This window comes from Pan troglodytes, chromosome 9 (genome assembly GCF_028858775.2).
Source record: "Pan troglodytes isolate AG18354 chromosome 9, NHGRI_mPanTro3-v2.0_pri, whole genome shotgun sequence".
Lineage (NCBI taxonomy): Eukaryota > Metazoa > Chordata > Mammalia > Primates > Hominidae > Pan > Pan troglodytes.
Window position 1 is genome coordinate 53107377 of NC_072407.2, and position 20642 is coordinate 53128018.

The 20642-nt window shown below is 37.1% G+C and overlaps 1 protein-coding gene across 8 annotated transcripts in view; it reads right to left on the minus strand.

Moving 5' to 3' along the window:
* Positions 1 to 10858: 10858 nt before the first annotated feature.
* Positions 10859 to 20642, minus strand: part of LOC451185 (glutamate carboxypeptidase 2) — a 71215-nt gene continuing 61431 nt past the window's right edge. For 6 of the 8 annotated variants that reach the window (XM_024347135.2, XM_024347132.3, XM_024347133.3 and 3 more), the window contains one exon: positions 10861 to 20287. In XM_024347135.2, coding sequence (XP_024202903.1) covers positions 20098 to 20287 — 190 coding nt within the window. In that variant the 3' untranslated portion in view covers positions 10861 to 20097. Of the gene's footprint in view, positions 20288 to 20642 lie in introns of all 8 variants that reach the window. The other 2 variants (XM_024347138.3, XM_024347130.3) reach the window with 2 other exon arrangements.

A 20642-nucleotide genomic window follows, 5' to 3' on the forward strand; every position in this document is an offset into this window, starting at 1 on the left:
TGAAGAAGAAAAAATACACTTTAAAACATCTTTTAATTCCTAGAAGCTTTGCTCACCATGCATTTTCCCCAAGCACTATATTAAAACTGAAAGTGATTTCACACCAGATCTCTTTCTTCCAGTCTCTGCCTTTCTCAATAAACACAAAAGAACCCTTTCCAGTGAATCTGATGAAATTTTGTTTAATTTTCTTAATGTTTCTCCCACTGAAACACAACATTTAAAATAATTTATACCAACTATGTTAATGAATATTAACATAATAGTGACAAAGACTAGTTATGTATCATGGATTAAAATAATTTAATGTAATTTATTTTTATGTTATTTTTCATTTTGAAAGTTTTTACAAGTAGCAAAAATATATGTGCACAGTTGAATTGGGAGAATAAAAGTAGACAGGTATCTGTATAATAACCATAGGCTTTTTAATTAACAATAACAAAACTTTTTAACATAAAAAGTCCAGAACCTTTTAAGGCACTCAGGAGGGGGGTCTCCAGGTGCAGAGAGTGGTTCTCATTCCAGTTCTACTCCTTTAAAAGATTTCTGGATAACCACTGCCACCATCAAGGTGACCACAAATGGGGCTTTTCCACATTAATATGCTTGTTGAACTCAGCTTCAATTTATTCTGAAACATAGGAAAGAGATGCAACTGGACCTTTGGTTAAAGGCTTTATTAAAGGCTCAGTGAAACCTACGGAGAAAGAAAATCAAACAGTAACCAGAAGTCAGGTAGCCTAGTTCATGAAGCTCACTTTTCTCACCTTACAGTTGGTGCTTCTCCTCAAGGAACCTCCTTTGTCTTATCCTGCCTGCCCCACCACACAGAACTGATGCTTTGTAGCTGCCTGCACTGTCCAGATCCAGGAAGAGGAGGAGATGGGAGAGGGCTAAAGTCTTCATTACCAGCTGTGCTTTGTTTGCTCTCTGAGAAGGGATCCTTCTCAGATTAACAGCCAGGCTAATGAGTTAGCCTAGCTGGTGCATCAGTATCACCTGAAAAGCTTCTGAGGCCACAGATTGCTGGGGATTACCCATGGCTATTCTTCATTCAGTAGGTCTGGGGTGGGGCCAGAGAGTTTGAGTGTTAGGCAACTTATAAGAGGTTGCTGCTTGTCCCTGAACCATACTTTGAGAATCTCTGATTTAGCCCAATGTTCATAAAAGATGATATATTTAGGTTGTAAAAGGATGGACAATTTTAAAAAATCTATTTGGAAAGCACAAAAATAGAAGTCCAGGATGTAAACGTGCCACTGTAGCTTCTTGTGGTTTGTGGTGGGTGAAAACAATGGTAGGAAATGCATCCCCTTTTGCCCATACAACTACAGCACAGTGGGAAGGCTACTGTGCAGGACTCTTGCTTTTCAGGGTCTAGGAGCTCAAGGAACAAGATATAGACCCAATGTCCAGGGTCCCAGGCAGCCCTAGTTTTAGACAGTTTCTTTCCTTACTCCAACCTTACAACCAGTAGGTGATCAGGAAATGGGCCCTTACTACAGAGGTTCACAATGTGTGGCTGTGAATATTTTTAGGGTTCATAAAGTCAAAACTATTTTTATAATAATAATACTATTTAGACATTAATTGCCCTTTGAAATTTTATTATCCCATGAGTATACAGGAGATTTTCCCAGGGGCTACATGACATGAAATATCACAAAAGATTGAATAGAGAAGCTGATGTGAGAATCCAGATGACTTCTATTAAGCCAGACATTAAAGGGATTTGTAAATATGTAATCAAAGCCACTCTTTTATTTATTTTTATGGTTTTGCAAAGTATACTTATTTTTTATAGAAATATTACATTACCAATTATGGTTTTATAATTATTTTAAATTATTAATAAATAGATATTTAATTATTTTTCAGCTTTAATTTCTAATACAGCATATCTTGACATTAAAAACCCACATCAACAAAAGCTTGCGGAGACTCTCAATTATTTCATCAGCTTAACTGAGGTATAATTTACATACCATAAAATTTACTTAATGCATAGAGTTTAAAGACGTTAATAAATTGCTGTTAAATTCATTTTATGCATGATCACCATATCCACTTTTAGAACACTTTAATTCTTTCAAAAACATCTCTTCTCCCCCTGCTTTTTTTTATACTTAAGTTCTAGGGTGCATGTGCACAACGTGCAGGTTTGTTACATATGTATACATGTGCCATGTTGGTGTGCTGCACCCGTTAACTCGTCATTTACATTAGGTATATCTCCTAATGCTATCCCTCCCCACTTCCCCCACCCCAGGACAGGCCCTGGTGTGTGATGCTCCCCACCCTGTGACCAAATGTTCTCATTGTTCACTTCCCACCTATGAGTGAGAACATGCGGTGTTTGGTTTTCTGTCCTTGCAATAGTTTGCTCAGAATGATGGTTTCCAGCTTCATCCATGTCCCTACAAAGGACATGAACTCATCCTTTTTTATGGCTGCATAGTATTCCATGGTGCACACATATGTTTATTGTGGCACTCTTCTCCCCTTTTATAGTCAATCTCTACTCACATCCCTGTCTTCAAGGAACCGCTGCTCTGTTTCTTGTCTGTAAGATTTTTGTTTTTGTTGTTGCTATTTTTGTCGTTGCTTTGTAAAGAAGAGTCTTTCTTTGTTGCCCATGCTGGCGTGCAGTGGCACTATCACAGCTCACTGTAGCCTCAACCTCCTGGGCTCAAGCAGTTTTCCCTCCTCATCTTTCTGCATAGTTTGTACTTCAAGCAAACACCACCACACCCAGCTAGTTTTTAATTTCTTGTAGAGACAGGGTCTCACTCTGTTTCCCAAGCTGGTCTCACACTCTTGGGCTTAAGTGGTCCTCTTGCCTTGGCCTCCCAAACTGCTGGGATTACAGGTGTGAGGCACCCCACCTGACCTGTCTATAGCGTTTTGACTTTTAATAAATATTACACATGTAATCATTCAATATATAATCCTTTGTGTCATTTAATATGTTTTTGAGATTCATCATGATTTTATGTATCTATGATTTGTTCTTTTTTAACTTTTATTTTTTATAATTTCAACTTTTATTTCAGATTCAGGGAGTAAATGTGCAGGTTCTTTACATGGGTATATTGCGTGATGCTGAGGTTTGGGGTACGAATGATTCCATCACACAGATAGTGATCAATTTATGTATGTCTGAATCAGTGCCTGGAACTTTAAACAGACTCTTATAAATGTCTGTGGATTATATTATTTAAAACGAGCAGCCGTTAAAAATTCACTTTTACTGAAAACATTTCATGAAATAGACCCCTTGATAAAATATTTCTAAATTGACCCTTACATTTTCTTACCTTTCCTTCTACAACCAACTCTACAGCCTTCCATCATGTTTACTCCATTTGATTGTTTAAGTCACCATCCACTTCAACGTTGTTACATACAATACCCCATCTCTAACCTCCTTTTAATCACTCTCTTTTCAATAATACTGTTGGTTACTTATTTCTTCTTGATTTCATTTTATTCTTATAACTTCATATTCTGAAAACACTCATTTTTATTAGATTCTCAGACAAAATTTATATTCATCTGACTTCCAGCCTACCTCAGAGAACACCCTTTAGCAGACTTTTTGGAAGTCTCCTTCTTCTTTGTTTCATATCCAACTATTAGACTGTCCAAGTGCTCAGTTTTGCTACCTTTCCCTCCTTGATTGTGCTCAAAATTAGTGTCATATGGTGTGATGCTTTAATACCTGATAATGTTACCCAAAGTTATGCTTCACTGATGTATTCATCTATTCAATATTTACTCACTAAATGTGAGTGCAAGGCATTGTTCCAGATTCTAAACTGTTCAGTAAAAATTATAGGGGCCCTTGTTTTGGACTAAGCTCCCGTGCTAGGCCCCAACAGAACAGACTAAAAACCAAAATGAAGTTTCCCATACTGAAGTTCTACATCATCAAACCAAAACTAAGTCTTCGTTGTTGGGTTGATTTCTGACTGTCCTATTAATAGAAATCAGAAGATGGAGATTATGACAAGTAAATTCCCAAATAGGGTAGTTTCAGTCGGCATGATACTGAGGTTCTCTCTGTTTTAATGTTTACCCCAAAAAATAACCTGAACTATTCTGATATTAACCAATCAGTTATTTTTCTGTACTCTTTCTCCCTGTCCCTGCCTTACAAGGAACATAACTTTGAGGTGATCAGCCAGTTTTCTGTTCATTGTTTTTGCTTTCTTCAGCTCTGTATATAAAACCAAGCTCTTCTCAGCTTATAAGAACACTTACTCTATTTTTTTTCTTTCTTTTTTTTTTATTATACTTTAAGTTTTATGGTACATGTTGTGCACACTTACTCTATTTTATGAAATACAGTGTTGCCAACTTCTGGAATCACAGATAAAGCCAATTAGGATCTTTAAATTAATGGATTGTCACTTTGGTTTTTTAACAGAACCAAACAAATGTAATACATATTATGGAGTAGTAAACTATTTTGTTTTGTTTTGTTTTGTTTTGAGACAGAGTCTCGCTCTGTCGCCCAGGCTGGAGTGCAGTGGCACAAGCTCCGCTCACTGCAAGCTCTGCCTCCCGGGTTCACGCCATTCTCCTGCCTCAGCCTCCTGAGTAGTTGGGACTACAGGCGCCCGCCACCAAGCCCGGCTAATTTTTTGTGTTTTTGGTAGAGATGGGATTTCACCACGTTAGCCAAGATGGTCTCGATCTCCTGACCTCGTGATCTGCCCACCTCGGCCTCCCAAAGTGCCAGGATTACAGGCGTGAGCCACCGCACCCAGCCATGGAGTAGTAAACTAATATTTGGGCTCCAGATTCTTACATGCACTGGGATAGGTAATGGGCATTTCAAAAATTAGAACTCCCAACTTCCCTGACAAAACCTGCTTACCTTTTTCTAAATGCCAAAATAACTAGGAATCATCTGGATTTCTCTTGTACTTTTACTTTCCATTTCAGGAAATTATCTTGCTTTTACCTCCAAAATATGTGGCAAATTGTCCAGTTTCCTTACTTTTTGTGTATTAAGTACCATTACTGAGCGCATGAAATAATTTGCTGCCAAGAGAACTTTTCTTCTATCTGTATTCATTTGTCTCCCGTTCTCCCATGAAAGAATCCAATAGAGCAAAAGGCAGAGGAAAGAGGAATTCAACCTTCTTATTTTTCCCTGCCTTACTGGTAAGCTAAGACGTGTCATACCATCTCTTGCCATTGCACTAGGATTTACATTATTAGCTGCCCTGGATTTCAGGCCTTCAGATTCAGACTAAATTACACCATTAGCTTTTTCCAGAGCTTCTTGTTTAGAGATGATAGGATTTTAGAGCCAATTTCTCATTATAAAATCACATTCTCTCTCACACATACACATGCTCACACACACACATGCTCATTCACACACACACACACACAAACAGTGCCCTATTGCTGCTGTTTCTCTGGAGAATTTTGACAAATACCTTAAGGAAAATTTACATTGATACATAATAAGAGAAATTTGACAAAAATGAATACACATTATGGAATAAAACTGATTAATCCAAATTGGCATTTTATTAATATGTTATTATTTCAAATATTAGCATAATTGTTACAGTTGTAAGTGGTGTAACCATTAGCTTAAAAATTAGAAGCAATACAAAAACATATAACTGCTATTATTTAATATTGCTCTGTATTTTCTAAAAGAACACATAAATAAAAAGGGATTTGAAGTATTAAAAATATAAATATTACCATTATTTTCTGGTACAGTTTACCTAGAAAATCACTTATAATTTATTAAGAAATCTAGGAACAAAAACACTAAAATCAATGGATATAAAATGGATGCCACTTCTTCTATGATGCAAACATTAATGAGAACATGAAAACAGAGGAAAGTATGAGAATGCAGTAGCCTTCAACTGACTTTAAAAGATAGCAGTAAACCAAAATAATTAAAGCTATGTGGTATTGGTGAATTCACAGGTGGACCAGGAGAACAGTATAGTGTGCATATCTACTCCTGTATCTTTCTAGGTATCCATGTATATTTCTGTATCTCCTGAATGATAAAGGTGAGGTGGACTTGCACCTGAGGCAGCAGGAAGAATCTGGAGCTTCCACCCAGGAGAATAAATACAACAGACACCACTTGGAGCAGCAGTGCCCTGCCCAGTCACAAAACATTGATTCTATGGAGAAGTTTATTCAAGTGAAATAGATAAATTTCCATGTATCATTTCAAGTTTTTGAAATCAGTAAGAAGTCTCTTTGGGAGCTGAATCAGATATACATGTAAAAATATTGCCCCCTACATCACTCTGCCCACACTCAAGCATGGGAATGGCCAAGTCCTTACTTCAGGGAGTGGGGAGAGTGACGGCAGGAGTCTGGCAACATTCTTAAGGCACCTGCCCTAACTCCCACCAGCTACTCTTCACTCTACATTCAGCACAGGAGTCCTGAGGGACACTTCACAAAGAAGGTGGAGATTACAGACTCAGTGTCCCCCTACCACCTCTTGCTGGCAGAAAATAAGGAAAGAAAAACTTGTTACTTCTGGAATACTCAGTCTAATACCCCGTAGCCCAATCATCTCATTGTTTATTCAAAAAACCTCAATTCCATGAACTCCCTCTCTCTGGCTAGTTGTGTATATGGGTGGGGAGGCAATACTGGCTAATACGAATATTTGTTCTCTATGGTTGGTCTCCACTTCCTGGGTTTATGGACCTAATATAGAGAGTAGTGCACTGCATCAAGTTCCTTGTTTATAACCCGTCCCGCTTTGTACAGAGGAGGAGGGGGAGAAAGGAGGGAAGGGAAAAAGCAAGGAAGTAAAAAGGAGCAGGAGGAGGGTCCCCTCCCTTTGACATAGATAACATGGATGGACTTTTGGCTTGGAAGGACTGTCCAACCTTTTAGGGTATTAACCAGGCTCAGGTTGAGCCTGAGTCAGGAGTACCCTAAGGAAGCTGAGCTAGAGCTGCTGCCCTCAGACTAGCCATCTTCATCTTCACTTCCACTGCTAGAGTCTGAGTAGTTACTACTTTCATCCTCTTTCCATCTTCCTTCTTGTTTTCCTAATCCCTGTGAGGAATTATACTTGACCCAAATGGTTTCTAATGAATTTGTTCCTGGACCCAGCAGCCTCTGCTCCTCTTCAAATTCTTCTTTCAGACTCCATTCTGATGGGATGGCAGATATTTCTATCAAACCTGGTGTTTGGGCCTCCTGTGATGCTCATGTTCTTGTGCTAATTAGAAGTTGACTGTCTATGCAGCATAATTTTTTTGAGACAGACAATTGAGCCAGAGATTCAGGTCTACCTTGCAGTATTTCAGCAACTCCTCAGCATGGCTCTTATGTTCCTTAAGGCTCTTCAGAGTATACTGATGGTATCTGCCAATCTCTATCATGGTCTTACTCAGTGGCACCTGTTGCAGCTTCCTACTCAATCACGAATCTTGATGATACTTTTGGAATCCATTCATGAGGGGCTTCTTGGGCTCTCCATGGAATTGTATCTTTGTGGAAGAGTCATAGTTTTCTGGTCGAGATCTCAATTGCACATTTTCTGAGGCTTTATTGGGATAAGGGGATGTTTTGGATTGGTGCTTCTTGGGCACAACAGAGTTCTTGGAGTTCTGAACTAAATTGGGGGGTCTTCACTGAGTTGAGAACAGGTTTTCCTCAAACTCCTGTTTGTCATAGAAATCTTGAATACATTTCAACTACCACTTCTCTGGGAGCCTCAGAACATTGGTCAGCTCCTAGTTACTTAGAATACGTTATAGGGTTGTGGGAAACAAGTACTTAAGAGCTTCTCGGAGACGTGCTGATGGGTGTTTTTGGTTTTATTTATTTTGGGTTTTTTTTTTTTTTGCCTCAGGAATTCTTAATATGTTTCTTAGTTTCTAGGATTCATTCTGTCAGAGTGATACTTGTTGAACACATAGGAAATTTCTAGCCACTTGAATATGCATATTACTCCAGTATAATCTTTAAAAGCTATTTTTTCTCAATCCAGCATTAACTGGGTTATTTTGAAATGCTGGATTTCATTAGATGGAAAGTTAGTATTCATGCCGTCCAGAAACCTTAGGAGTTCCTCTTAGGACCATTAGTCTTGGTTTTTAGGTAATGCCATTTCCAGGTGTTTGAGTCATTGATAATGTCCCAGTTCTGCAGACACCTCAGCAGGAACACAAATGCCTTTACTCTCACAACTCGGAGGATACATTTCAGAGGGTATTATTTCTGAAATTCTTGCTATGTGTGTTATTATGTATTTCTGAGGAGAAGGACAATGAAAGTTCTTCTTTTTCCATGGTTTGAGTAAGAAAAATCACCCCATTTGTGATATGTTGTTTATATAAATAATTTACCATTCACAATATAAATGAAAAGTTGCCTACTTCTGAATTAAAATTTCTTTGTCTTTCATATACTACATGTACAATATTCAAAATCCTCCCCTTCCATCCCAGCCCAGCTTCTGCCAAGTCTTACCAGAGCCTGTCACAAATATAGCTGAATAAGACAAACGCCAGGCCACTCAATCAAGAGGCTTGCCATAAGAAAAAGATGCTGGAAAAGGGTGGTTTAAAAAAAATGACTAAAATGGACAGGACTTTCCATCTCTATTGCTCTGAGTGTGGTCACTTTCTAAGTGCAGCCCAGATGTGCATGGCAAAAGGTGCAATTGGAAAGCTGGAGATGCAATGAGACAAGCCGAGGAGCTCCTCCAGACACGCATCCAGCTGTTGTTTTCCTTATGGGTAGAATATGAACCTTCAATTCTTCAGGACCCTGTGCATGAGAATGCATGCTTTTTTCCCTTCATATGGCAGGTGTTTCATAAAATTGGAAATGTTCTATTTAAGTCACAGTGTTTTGTATCTTACAGAAAATTCCTCTAATATATATATGTCATTTATTAGTACTTAAACATATAAAGAACTAAGAGCTACGATATCTTTACTAATCTTGTCTTTTCTAGTCTAATGTCTTTGAAACTTATTTCCTCAGATCATTCCCTGAACTATCCTAACTCTTTCAATATAGCATTTTCAGGATAACCTTCTAAGACTATGCTTCACATGAGTCAAATTAAATACAAACAAATAAAATATTTAATAAATCTAGATCTTGCCTGAGGAGTGGGCTAATAAGAAGAACATAACATAGGCATTCAGGAAAAAAAATATGCAGAAGGGAGAGACAACATAAGACAAAGAGTCAAAAGGAAGGTGAACTTTAGAGAATGAACTTTGGAATATCTAAGAAACATATTTTAGTATTTTTAATTCTCAGTAGAATATAAAAGTATCCAGCTTTTGAATGGCATTAAAATGTTTACCAGAAGAGGAAATAACTCAATAATTATGGTAACTTCAGATAAATGATGTATCAGAAAAATAAAATAATCTAAAAAATTAAGAACATAATTTAAGTTCATATTTGAGAGAGAAGATAAAATAGCAAAGATATTAGACTTAGAAATGGCTTTTGAAAAATTCTATAATAAATTAAAATATGAATAAAAAACAAAATGGCAAAAAAATAAAAGATTTGAAGTTGATGAGTGCAGAAGATTGAAGAGTCAACTTGAAAGTTACAGAATTTTTCATTTCAAAACTCAGAAAAAATACTATTTCATCGATTTCCTAAGAAAAATTAAAATAATTATTATTTCTGTTATATTAAGTTTGGTTTTAAGGAAAAAGTAATATTCACATAAGAAAGTAGAAAAATGAAGAAATAAATTCCCTACCTCTTGTTTATGGTCACAACTTACTCTCAAATTCTTCAGGGTTAAAATGTTGCCATCAACCTACAACTATTATGTAAGTGATACTTATGAAAAATAAAAATATGTATATGTAAGATGTATTCTAACTCAGAAAAAGGAGAAATCACACAAAATTGACATTAGAAAAGAGATCTGAAATATTTAGAATCTGAAACTAGTGAGGATGAATTACTGTGTTTCCAATTCTAAAAGGTAGGATGATGTGTGTAAATTCATGGACACGGAAACACAGTTTTTGTTTGTTTGTTTGTTTGTTTGTTTTTGTTTTTTAATTGTGTGGCTCCTATGGGCCAGGCATTTTTTCAGATTGTATTGAGTTGAAGAATGGCCCTCCAAAATAGATGTCTAAGTCCTAACCCCTGATACCGGTGAAAATGGACTTCTGAAAATAGGTTCTTTGCAGATGTAATTAACTTGATAACCTCCAAAAGAGACCATTCTGGATTTAGGGTGAAACCTAAGTCCAGTGACTGTTATCATTATAGAAAAAACAAGAGGAAGATTTGAGACAGAGACATCCAGGGTAAGACAGAGGGAGGAAGAGATTGGATTTATACTGCCGCAAGTCAATGAAAGCCAAGGGTTGCCATCAGCCAACAGAAGCTAGCAGAGAGGAAGAAGGTGGATTTCCCCTCAGAGCCTCCAGAGAGAACCAACTCTGTCAAACTCTTAAATTAAATTTCAGATTTTCAGAATTGTGAGATAATAAATTATTGTTTTAAACTCCTCAGTAGTCATTTATTATGGCAACCTTATAAAAATAATACACAAATGTTGGACACTTACCCGATTTTCTTCCTCCGAACTCTATTGGGTGGGTTTATCATTATTATTCCATTACATAGTTGTCCTAGCTTCCCATCAAAAGTTTATATAACTTCCCAAAGTTATGATAATAGTGAAAAGAGTAGGAAAAAATAACAAGAAAATTTTTTAAAGAACATTTAAATAAAATATTTATTTTGTAAATTGAAATACCACTGCAAAATTAAAACTCCAATAAAATATTTAAAAAATAAAATTGAGAAATTAGAGGAATAACTAATGAGCTTTTTAAAAATATGATATTAGCAGCAGAAAAAGAGACAAAGTCTAATTCAGGTGGTTCAACAGATGTTAATGAATGGGCTGCTAACACTATTATCAAAAAGGTGAGGAGAACCAACAAGGGCAAAGCACCCAGCTCCAAAAATGGGGGACACTCTAACCACTTCTAAACCCCAGGGATTAAAAAAACTTGTAGATGAATTTGAGGGACTGATGAATGTGTATGTAAATCTTGAGAAGATATTTTAGTATAGAGAATTTGAGTATGACTTTTTGATACGGTTACTGAAAGCTGGAAAAATAAAATTTAACTCCAAGGAAAAACAAAACAATGGTAAGAAAAAGAAGATATAATCATACCATGTCTCAATGCTCAGCTATTTCATTTTACATACAGATTTAATTTTACATACAGATTTAATTTTACATACAGACAATAATTTGCACAATGTTCATACAATTTAAAAATTTGTAAATTACACTGGGAAGATGAGAAAAAAGTGTATTCCACGTATGGGTGAAATCAAGTAGTTAAGAAACTTAATTCTTCACTTCTCATAAAGTCAATGAACATTTTTCTAGATTAAGAAATATTATAATAACCATATTATTTAACATCCTATACAGTAAGATTGAGACTGTTTTGGCACATGTATGAAGATTAAGAAAATCATCCCTTTCTTATCAGAAGTTCACAGATACAAACAAAATATCAACAGAAAAATGCCATTCTGGAGAAATGTGCACATGCTATATGAGCTGACACTAGGAAGCAGTTCTTACACTTTGTCCACTTTTTCATCTGCACGTGTGCATAGAAAAGTTCTTGCCACCTGTGGACAGATCAACCTGAGAAAAATGATTATGCACACACAGACACTAAAATTAGTCTCCAAAATCAGTGACCTAAAATTAGTCACCTACAATGCTTTATTTTATTATATTAGAAAACCCCATCCTATCAATCCCTAATACAAAATAATTGATTAGTGTTTCATCAATCTTTGGTAGGCTGCAAACTTTAGTATTAAAAATTTACCTCTCTTTCCTTTTTAGCATCAATGCTCTTGCATTTAGGCAACCTTAATATAAACGGTATCCAACACTGGGAACAGAAGAGCAATATATTCCACAGTCATGTCAGATTTACTCTTCAAAGGTCATCCACATTTGGAAATAACGTAAACTCCAAGTTAAAATGACAGCTGCTGCCATCTAATAAATTACAGTTTTAAAGTAAATAACTAGACATAATAAAAATTCTTACTTGTGGTGCAGAGTGCAGAAAACCCTCTCATTCCTGGTATTCAGTGTGGTCACCAATGTCACCTTTCCACAACCATGACGAGTTTCTGAATTGCTATTGAGCACTTTAATGACCAAGGCTACAACTTAAAGTTCCAAACATCATAGCACTTTTCACATTCTACAACACAGATTTCCAATTAAGTTTTAAACATCATGCCATAGATAAAACTGCATGATATCTAGAACTTTCCTTCCAGAAATCCACAATTTTCATACACAAGGAAGGAAAAAAAGGAAATAAAAATCATGTAAGTTTATATATTTCAAAGCAATGATAGATATTATACCTGAAAAGGAAACCGAAATTAATTACATAACTTTTATCGACTTGGCACATCAAGGTGACCTGCTTGGAAAGCTCATAAGCCTAGAAATATTTAAATTAATTCATCTTATGGGTTTTTTGTTTTGTTTTGTTTTGTTTTGTTTTGAGACAGAGTCTTGTTCTGTTGCCCATGCTGGAGTGCACTGGCAGGATATCAGCTCACTGCAACCTTCACCTCCCAGATTCAAGTGATTCTCCTGTGTCAGCCTCTCTCAAGTAGCTAGGATTACAAGCCTGTCCCACCACACCTGGCTAATTTTTGTATTTTTAGTAGAGACGGAGTTTCACCCTCTTGGCCAGGCTACTCTTGAACTCCTGAATTCAAGTGATCCTCCCGCCTCAGCCTCCCAAAGTGCCGAGATTACAGGTGTGAGTCACCGCGCCCTGACTTGCATATTTTTTATTTGTAAGGGAAAAAAGTATGCATTCTCCAGCAGGCCTGTAGAAGAGGGCCCTGACTGTTAGAAGGAAAACTAACAAACAGAATGCAATAGCATCAACATCAACAAAATGGACGACCACACAAAAACCCCATCCGAAGGTCACCAACATCAAAGACCAAAGGTTCAAACCAGTTCAAACAGGCTGAAAATTCTGAAAATCAGAACGCCTCTTGTCCTCCAAAGAATCACAACTCCTCGCCAGCAAGGGAACAAAACTGGATGGAGAATGAGTTTGAAGAATTGACAGAAGTAGGCTTCAGAAGGTGGGTAACAACAAACTCTTCTGAGCTAAAGGAGCATGTTCTAACCCAATGCAAGGAAGCTAAGAACCTTGATAAAAGGTTAGAGGAACTGCTAACTAGAATAACCAGTTTAGAGAAGAACACAAATGACCTGATATAGCTGAATACACAACACGAGAACTTCATGAAGCATTCACAAGTATCAATAGCTGAATCAATCAAGTGGAAGAAAGGATATCAGAGATTGAAGATCAACATAATGAAATGAAGTGTGAAGACAAGATTAGAAAAAAAGAATAAAAGGGAGTGAACAAAGCCTCCAATAAATATGGGACCATGTGAAAAGACCAAACCTATGTCTGATTGGTGTACCTGAAAGTAATGGGGAGAATATAAGCAAGTTGGAAAACACACTTCAGGATATTATCCAGGAGAACTTCCCCAACCTAGCAAGACAGGCCAACATTCAAATTCAGGAAATACAGAGAATACCACAAAGATACTCCTCAAGAAGAGCAGACCCAAGACACATAATCATCAGATTCACCAAGGTTGAAATGAAGGAAAAAAGTGTTAAGGGCAACAGAGAGAAAGGTCGGGTTACCCACAAAGGGAAGCCTATCAGACTAACAGTGGATCTCTCTGCAGAAACCCTGCAAGCCAGAAGAGAGTGGGGGCCAATATTCAACATTTTTAAAGAAAAGAATTTTCAACCGAGAATTTCATATCCAGCCAACCATGTTTCATAAGTGAAGGAGAAATAAAATCCTTTACGGACAAGCAAATGGTGAGGGATTTTGTCACCACCAGGTCTGCCTTTCAAGAGCTCCTGAAGGAAGCAATAAATATGGAAAGGAAAAAAGCAGTGTCAGCCACTGCAAAAACATGCCAAATTGTAAAGACCATCAACAATATGAAGAAACTGCATCAACTAATGAGCAAAATAACTAGCTAGCATTATAATGACAGGATCAAATTCACACATAACAATATTACCTTTCTATGTAAACAGCCTAAATGCCCCAATTAAAAGACACAGACTGGCAAATTGGATAAAGAGTAAAGACTCATTGGTGTGCTGTATTCAGGAAACCCATCTCAAGTGCAAAGACACACATAGGCTCCAAATAAAGGGATGGAGAAAGATTTACCAAGCAAATGGAAAGCAAAAAAATAGCAGGGGTTGCAATCCTAGTCTCTGATAAAACAGAGTTTAAACTAACAAGATCAAAAAAGACAAAGAAGGGCATTACATAATGGTAAAGGGATCAATGCAACATGAAGAGCTAACTCTCCTAAACATATATGCACCCAATATAGGATAACCCAGATTCATAAAGCAAGTTCTTAGAGACCTAAAAGGAGACTTAGACTCCCACACAAAAATAATGGAAGACTTTAACACCCCACTGTCAATATTAGACAGATCAGTGAGACAGAAAATTAACAAGGATTTTCAGGACTTGAACTCAATTCTGGACCAAGTGGACCTAAAAGACATCTACAGAACTCTCCACCCCAAATCAACAGAATATACATTCTTCTCAGTACTGCATTGCACTTATTCCAAGATTGACGACATAATTGGAAGTAAAACACTCCTGAGCAAATGTAAAAGAAAGGAAATCATGACAAACTGTGTCTCAGACCACAGTGCAATCAAATTAGAATTTAGGATTAAGAAACTCACTCAAAACTGCACAACTACATAGAAACTGAACAACCTGCTCCTGAATGACTACTGGGTAAACAACAAAATTAAGACAGAAATAAATAAGTTCTTTGAAACCAATGAGAACAAAGACACAACATACCAGAATCTCTGGGACACAGCTACAGCAGTGTTTAGAGGGAAATTTATAGCACTAATTGGCCATATGAGAAAGTGGAAAAGATTTAAAATCGATCGATACCCTAACATCACAATTAAAAGACCTAGAGAAGCAAGAGCAAACAAATTCAAAAGCTAGCAGAAGATAAGAAATAACTAAGATCAGAGCAGAACTGAAGGAGATAGAGACATGAAAAACCCTTCAAAAAATCAATGATTCCAAGGGCTGTTTTCTGAAAAGATTAACAAAAGTAGATAGACTGCTAGCCAGAATAATAAAGAAGAAAAGAGAGAAGAATCAAATAGACACAATAAAAAATGATAAAGGGGATATCACCACTGATCACACAGAAATGCAGACTACCATCAGAGAATACTGTAAACACCTCTACACAAATAAACTAGAAAATCTAGAAGAAATTGATAAATTCCTGGACACATACACCCTCCCAAGACTAAACCAGGAAGAAGTGGAATCCTGAATAGACCAATAAAAAGTTCTGAAATTGAGGTAGCAATTAATAGCCTACCAACCAAAAAAAGCCCAGGACCAGATAGATTCACATCTGAATTCTGCCAGAGGTACAAAGAGGAGTTGGTACCATTCCTTCTAAAACTATTCAAAATAACAGAAAAAGAGGGACTCCTCCCTAACTAATTTTATGAGGCCAACATTATCCTGATACCAAAACCTGGCAGATACACAACAAAAAATGAAAATTTCAGGCCAATATCCCTGATGAACATCAATGTGAAAATCCTCAATAAAATACTGGCAAACCAAATCCAGCAGCACATTAAAAGGCTTATCCACCATGATCAAGTCGGCTTCATCCCTGGGATCCAAGACTGGTTCAACACACGCAAATCAATAAACATAACATATCACATAAACAGAACCAATGACAAAAATTACATGATTATCTTAATAGATACAGAAAAGGCTTTTGATAAAATTCAACACCCTTCATGCTAAAAACACCCAATAAACTAGGTATTGATGGAAGGTATCTCAAAATAATAAGAGCTATTTATGAGAAACCCACAGACAATATCATACTGAATGGGCAAAACTTGAAGCATTCCCTTTGAAAATGCACAAGGATGACCTCTGTCACCACTCCAATTCATCATAGTATTGGAAGTTCTGGCCAGGGCAATCAGACAAAAGAAAGAAAGAAAGGACATTCAAATAGGAAGACAGGAAGTAAACTTGTCCCTGTTTGCAGATGACGTGATTGTATAGTTAGAAAACCCCATTGTCTCAGCCCCAAATCTCCTTAAGCTGATAAGCAACTTCAGCAAAGTGTGAGGATAAAAAATCAATGTGCAAAAATCACAAACATTCCTATACACCAATAATAGACAGAGAGCCAAATCATGAGTAAACTCCCATTCACAATTGCTACAAAGAGAATAAAATACCTGGGAATGCAGCTTACAAGGGATGTGAAGGACCTCTTCAAGGAAAACTACAAACCACTGCTCAAGGAAGTAAGAGAGGACACAAACAAATGGAAAAACATCCCATGCTCATGGATAGGAAGACTCAATATCGTGAAAATGGTCATACTGCCCAAAGCAATTTATAGATTCAACGCTATCTCCATCAAGCTACCATTTACTTTCTTAATAACAGAAAGCTTTAATAATTTGCCCATAGACATACTGTAAGTAAGTGGGAGAACTAGGGTTGGACCTCAGGCAGTCTGTCTCTAAAAACTCTGTTCCTAGTCAGGAGAGGTGGCTCTCACCTGTAATCCCAGCACTTTGGGAGGTGGAGGCAGGTGGATCACCTGAAGACAGGAGTTCGAGATCAGCCTGGCCAACCTAGTGAAAGCCCATCTCTACTAAAAATACAAAAAAATTAGCTGGGCATTGTGGCAGGTGCCTGTAATTCCAGCTACTCAGGAGGCTGGGGCAGGAGAATCACTTGAACCCAGGAGGCAGAGGTTGCAGTGAGCCGAGATTGCACCAATGCACTCCAGCATGGGTGACAGAGCAAGACCCTGTCTCAAAACAAAAACAAAAACAACTGTGTTTCTATCATTGCACTACCTCTTATGAATGACAGTGACATTAAATATGTTGCCAAAGTATGTTCCTAAGCCACCAAATTACATATAATATTTTGGGGAGATGCTTATTGCATGCTTGCAGAACTGACTGAAACTTGACAAAGCTTTCAAGTATTATGTAGGTTTTGGTCCATTTTTTAGAATAATAATATTCACCTTATCCTACATCTACAGTATTGTCCAACTCTCTAACACTGACATGACAAAAATCCTGTTAGCATGCTCTGCCAAACCCTGTAACAAAGGCATTGTGGAAATCCTAGTGTGCAGTGCAGCTTTGATTTTCAAAGCACAGAATGTCTCAGAAAGTCTCATATGCACGCTACTCTGATTACTCACAAAATGAGTGTCATCTATGGACTCTCCCTACTGATAGAGATTGAAGTGAAAATAAAAAAAACAAGACTCAGTCTCTAAGGAGCTTATGGTCTAGTAAGGAATATAAGGGAAGGGGCAGTCATTCTGGAAGTATTCCTAGAAGAGATGACATGTAAGCTGAGACCTGAAGGATGAGGATAGTCTTATCTTTTCTGGGGATAAAGGCTACATGGCAACTGTTGTCATGAGAAAAGATTTTGGGACCTGGCATGGTGGCTCCTGCCTGTAATCCCACCACTTTTGGAGGCCAAGGAAGGTTGATACCTTGAGCCGGAGAGTTATTGACCAGCCTGGGATACATGGTAAAACTGCATCTCTACCAAAAATATAAAAATTAGCCAGGCATGGTGGTGCCCACCTGTAATCTCAGCTACTTGGGAGTCTGATGCTGAAGGATCGCCTGAGCCCAGGAAGCAGAGGTTACGTTGAGCTGGGATTGTGCCACTGACCCCAGCCTGGGTGACAGAGTGAGACCCTGTATTAAAAAAAAAAAAATCTCATCTTTTGCTGGGTTGATGGCCTTCTAATCCATCTAGGCCAGAATGCTTTCTGAAATGCAAATATGCTCATATCCCTATCCTGCTTAACCTTATTATGGGCTTTTGATAAACTACAGGAAAGTACTTACACTCCTCTGGATGTCTTCTACGCCCTATGTGATGTATTTGGTGCTCAATGTATGGATTGTTCTTCCCACAAATCCCTTGGATTCTAGAAACACTGAGTTCTTTGTATTTCTTTAACATGCCACAATCTTCCATACTTGTTTTTTATCTTGAATAACATGATTACTTTGCCAGTGGGAATACAAATAAATAAAATCACTTTGAAACAGCTTGGCATTGTAAAATTGAAGATGCACACACTTTACAACACAGACATTCAACCTATAGGTAGATACTGTCAGGAAAGAGAATCTCTTGAATATTTGCATTAGGATACATGTTCACAGAAGCAAAATATAGAAAACATTCCAAATATACACCAGCAGAAAATGAATAAATACATTTTATTATTCACCAGTTATCCAAATTTGGGTTATCCACTCCAAACTCCCGCTTGATTGTCTTCATAAATAGATCTGGGCCCATTAAATAGTTCTTCTTTGTCACGTGTTAATGATGTTAAACTTTGTGAGTAGAAGGCATTGGAGAGATGTTCCAAGAAGGTGCTTTTCAATCTGCTTTCTGTGTGCACCCTTGGCAAACTCTGGCAATGCAAATGACATCTCCAGCATCTGACACGGAGGGCATACAGAGCTACACCAGTGCCCAGATTCTGTAGTTCAGGCTGCTGCTATGGCACCCACTTCCTGAAGTTCATGGTGGCCAGGAGAACCCAGCGGCCAAGAGCTTCTCCTGAAATTGTCCTTTGCCAAATTTGTAGTAGAGCCCCTCTGGCTTGACATTTCTTCATAAACAGCTTTACACATTGGCCCAGAAGACAAGTTTCTTGGGAGTTCTGAAGTGTCAATTTGAAGCAGATTCTTCAAGGGCAACACTACAGCGACTTCTTAACTTTGAGCGAGGCCACAATGTGAGGGGACTCTTCATTGGCTGCTCCAAATTCACCATGGAGACAAGAGCAATTCCTTATATCTGCTCATCACATATTCTTGAGACTTCTCTTTACATATTACTAGACAATATTTCATTGTTCCAATGCTGTAACAATTAATAATTCTTCATATTAACTTTCCCTATTCACATTACTGTATGTTTTCTCTGTCTTGATGGACCCTGAATCCTACCCTCATGTGAATGAATGCTCTATATCAGCAAAATATGGCAAACTACAGCCACAGTGATAATATATTTGAACCCTTAAAAGTCAATGAAAAAAATCAAGTCCCTGAAAATTACACATGGTATGATTGTCTTTACAAAAAGTTCAAAAATACATAATGCCAAAACATGTAAAGGATACAGCCATGTGTGATAAAATTATAAATAATGACAGAGGAAAGATAAATAAACATAAAATTCAAGAAAATGCAAAAGCATAACTGTCATTAGTACATGGGGCATCCAAAGATATTAGAAATGTTATTTTCTTCATATGGCTATTAGGTTCACAAGTGTTCATTTAATTACTATACATATATGTTATACTATAGCCTTTTATATAAATAAAAAATAATTATTTCTTATGCTATAGAGTGATAACATTTACTAAAAGTGTGATTTGATCCATTTCCCAAATAGTGTGCTGAGATAGTGATCCTCTCAGCCCAGGCTGGCCAGGTAGGCCGTGAGGCCTCTGGCTTGGCATAATCTTGTGCATATTCCCCAGTGTGCTCTCTGACATACTGATGTTTTCTTCTGTGTGAAGTGACATGAATAGATTAGACTTGATTCCCTGATAATGCCAGATGAGAGTTTTACTATATTAGGCCATTCTCCTTAGATTTAATACTGAGTTAAATTTTTCCACTTCAGAATAACCTCTTATAATTATGAAATTTAGTTTTAATCCATAGGGAGAAGATAAACAATATAAACACACACATATATAAACACTCACATAACTATATATAATATTCAACTTTATTTCAAATATACCAATTTTAAAATTTATCAATATACCCATTATGATTCTTTCTGAGTGACATACCACACAAATTCAATATGGATTCTCTAAAGAATCCTCTTAGGCTACTTCACTCAAAGTCTCTGCAGCTGCCTGCACTGTGAAGGCTGCAACAGAAATCTGTCTTTTCACTTCTCCCCAGGCCTTGGAAGGGTCCACTTTGCTTTCAATATCAAACAGAGCATCATAAATTCCTGGGAATGACTCCCCTGCATACTTGTTGTGGATGCTTGGAGCATAGATGACATGCCTGTTGATAAAATCGTTTGCTGTTTATTAGGTGCCCAAATGGTATACAAGAGAAACACAAGAGCACTCTGCAATTCCTGGATTGTATATTCCTATAACAATTTGAACAAGCCACTTGTCAACTGAACTTCCAAGTTCAGTCATCTCTGAAGACTATTATATGAAATCTACAGTAATTAATTATATTTTTATTTCAAACAAATAAATTAAAGTGGTTCAGTGCTATAAAACTAACAATGATGATAGTAACCACAGCAATCATTCTTGGTATTTAATGTTTACTTACAATTTTTCTGATGTTTAGAAATAAACTCTACACAGTTGATATTAGTATTTCACAGAGAAGGAAACTGAGG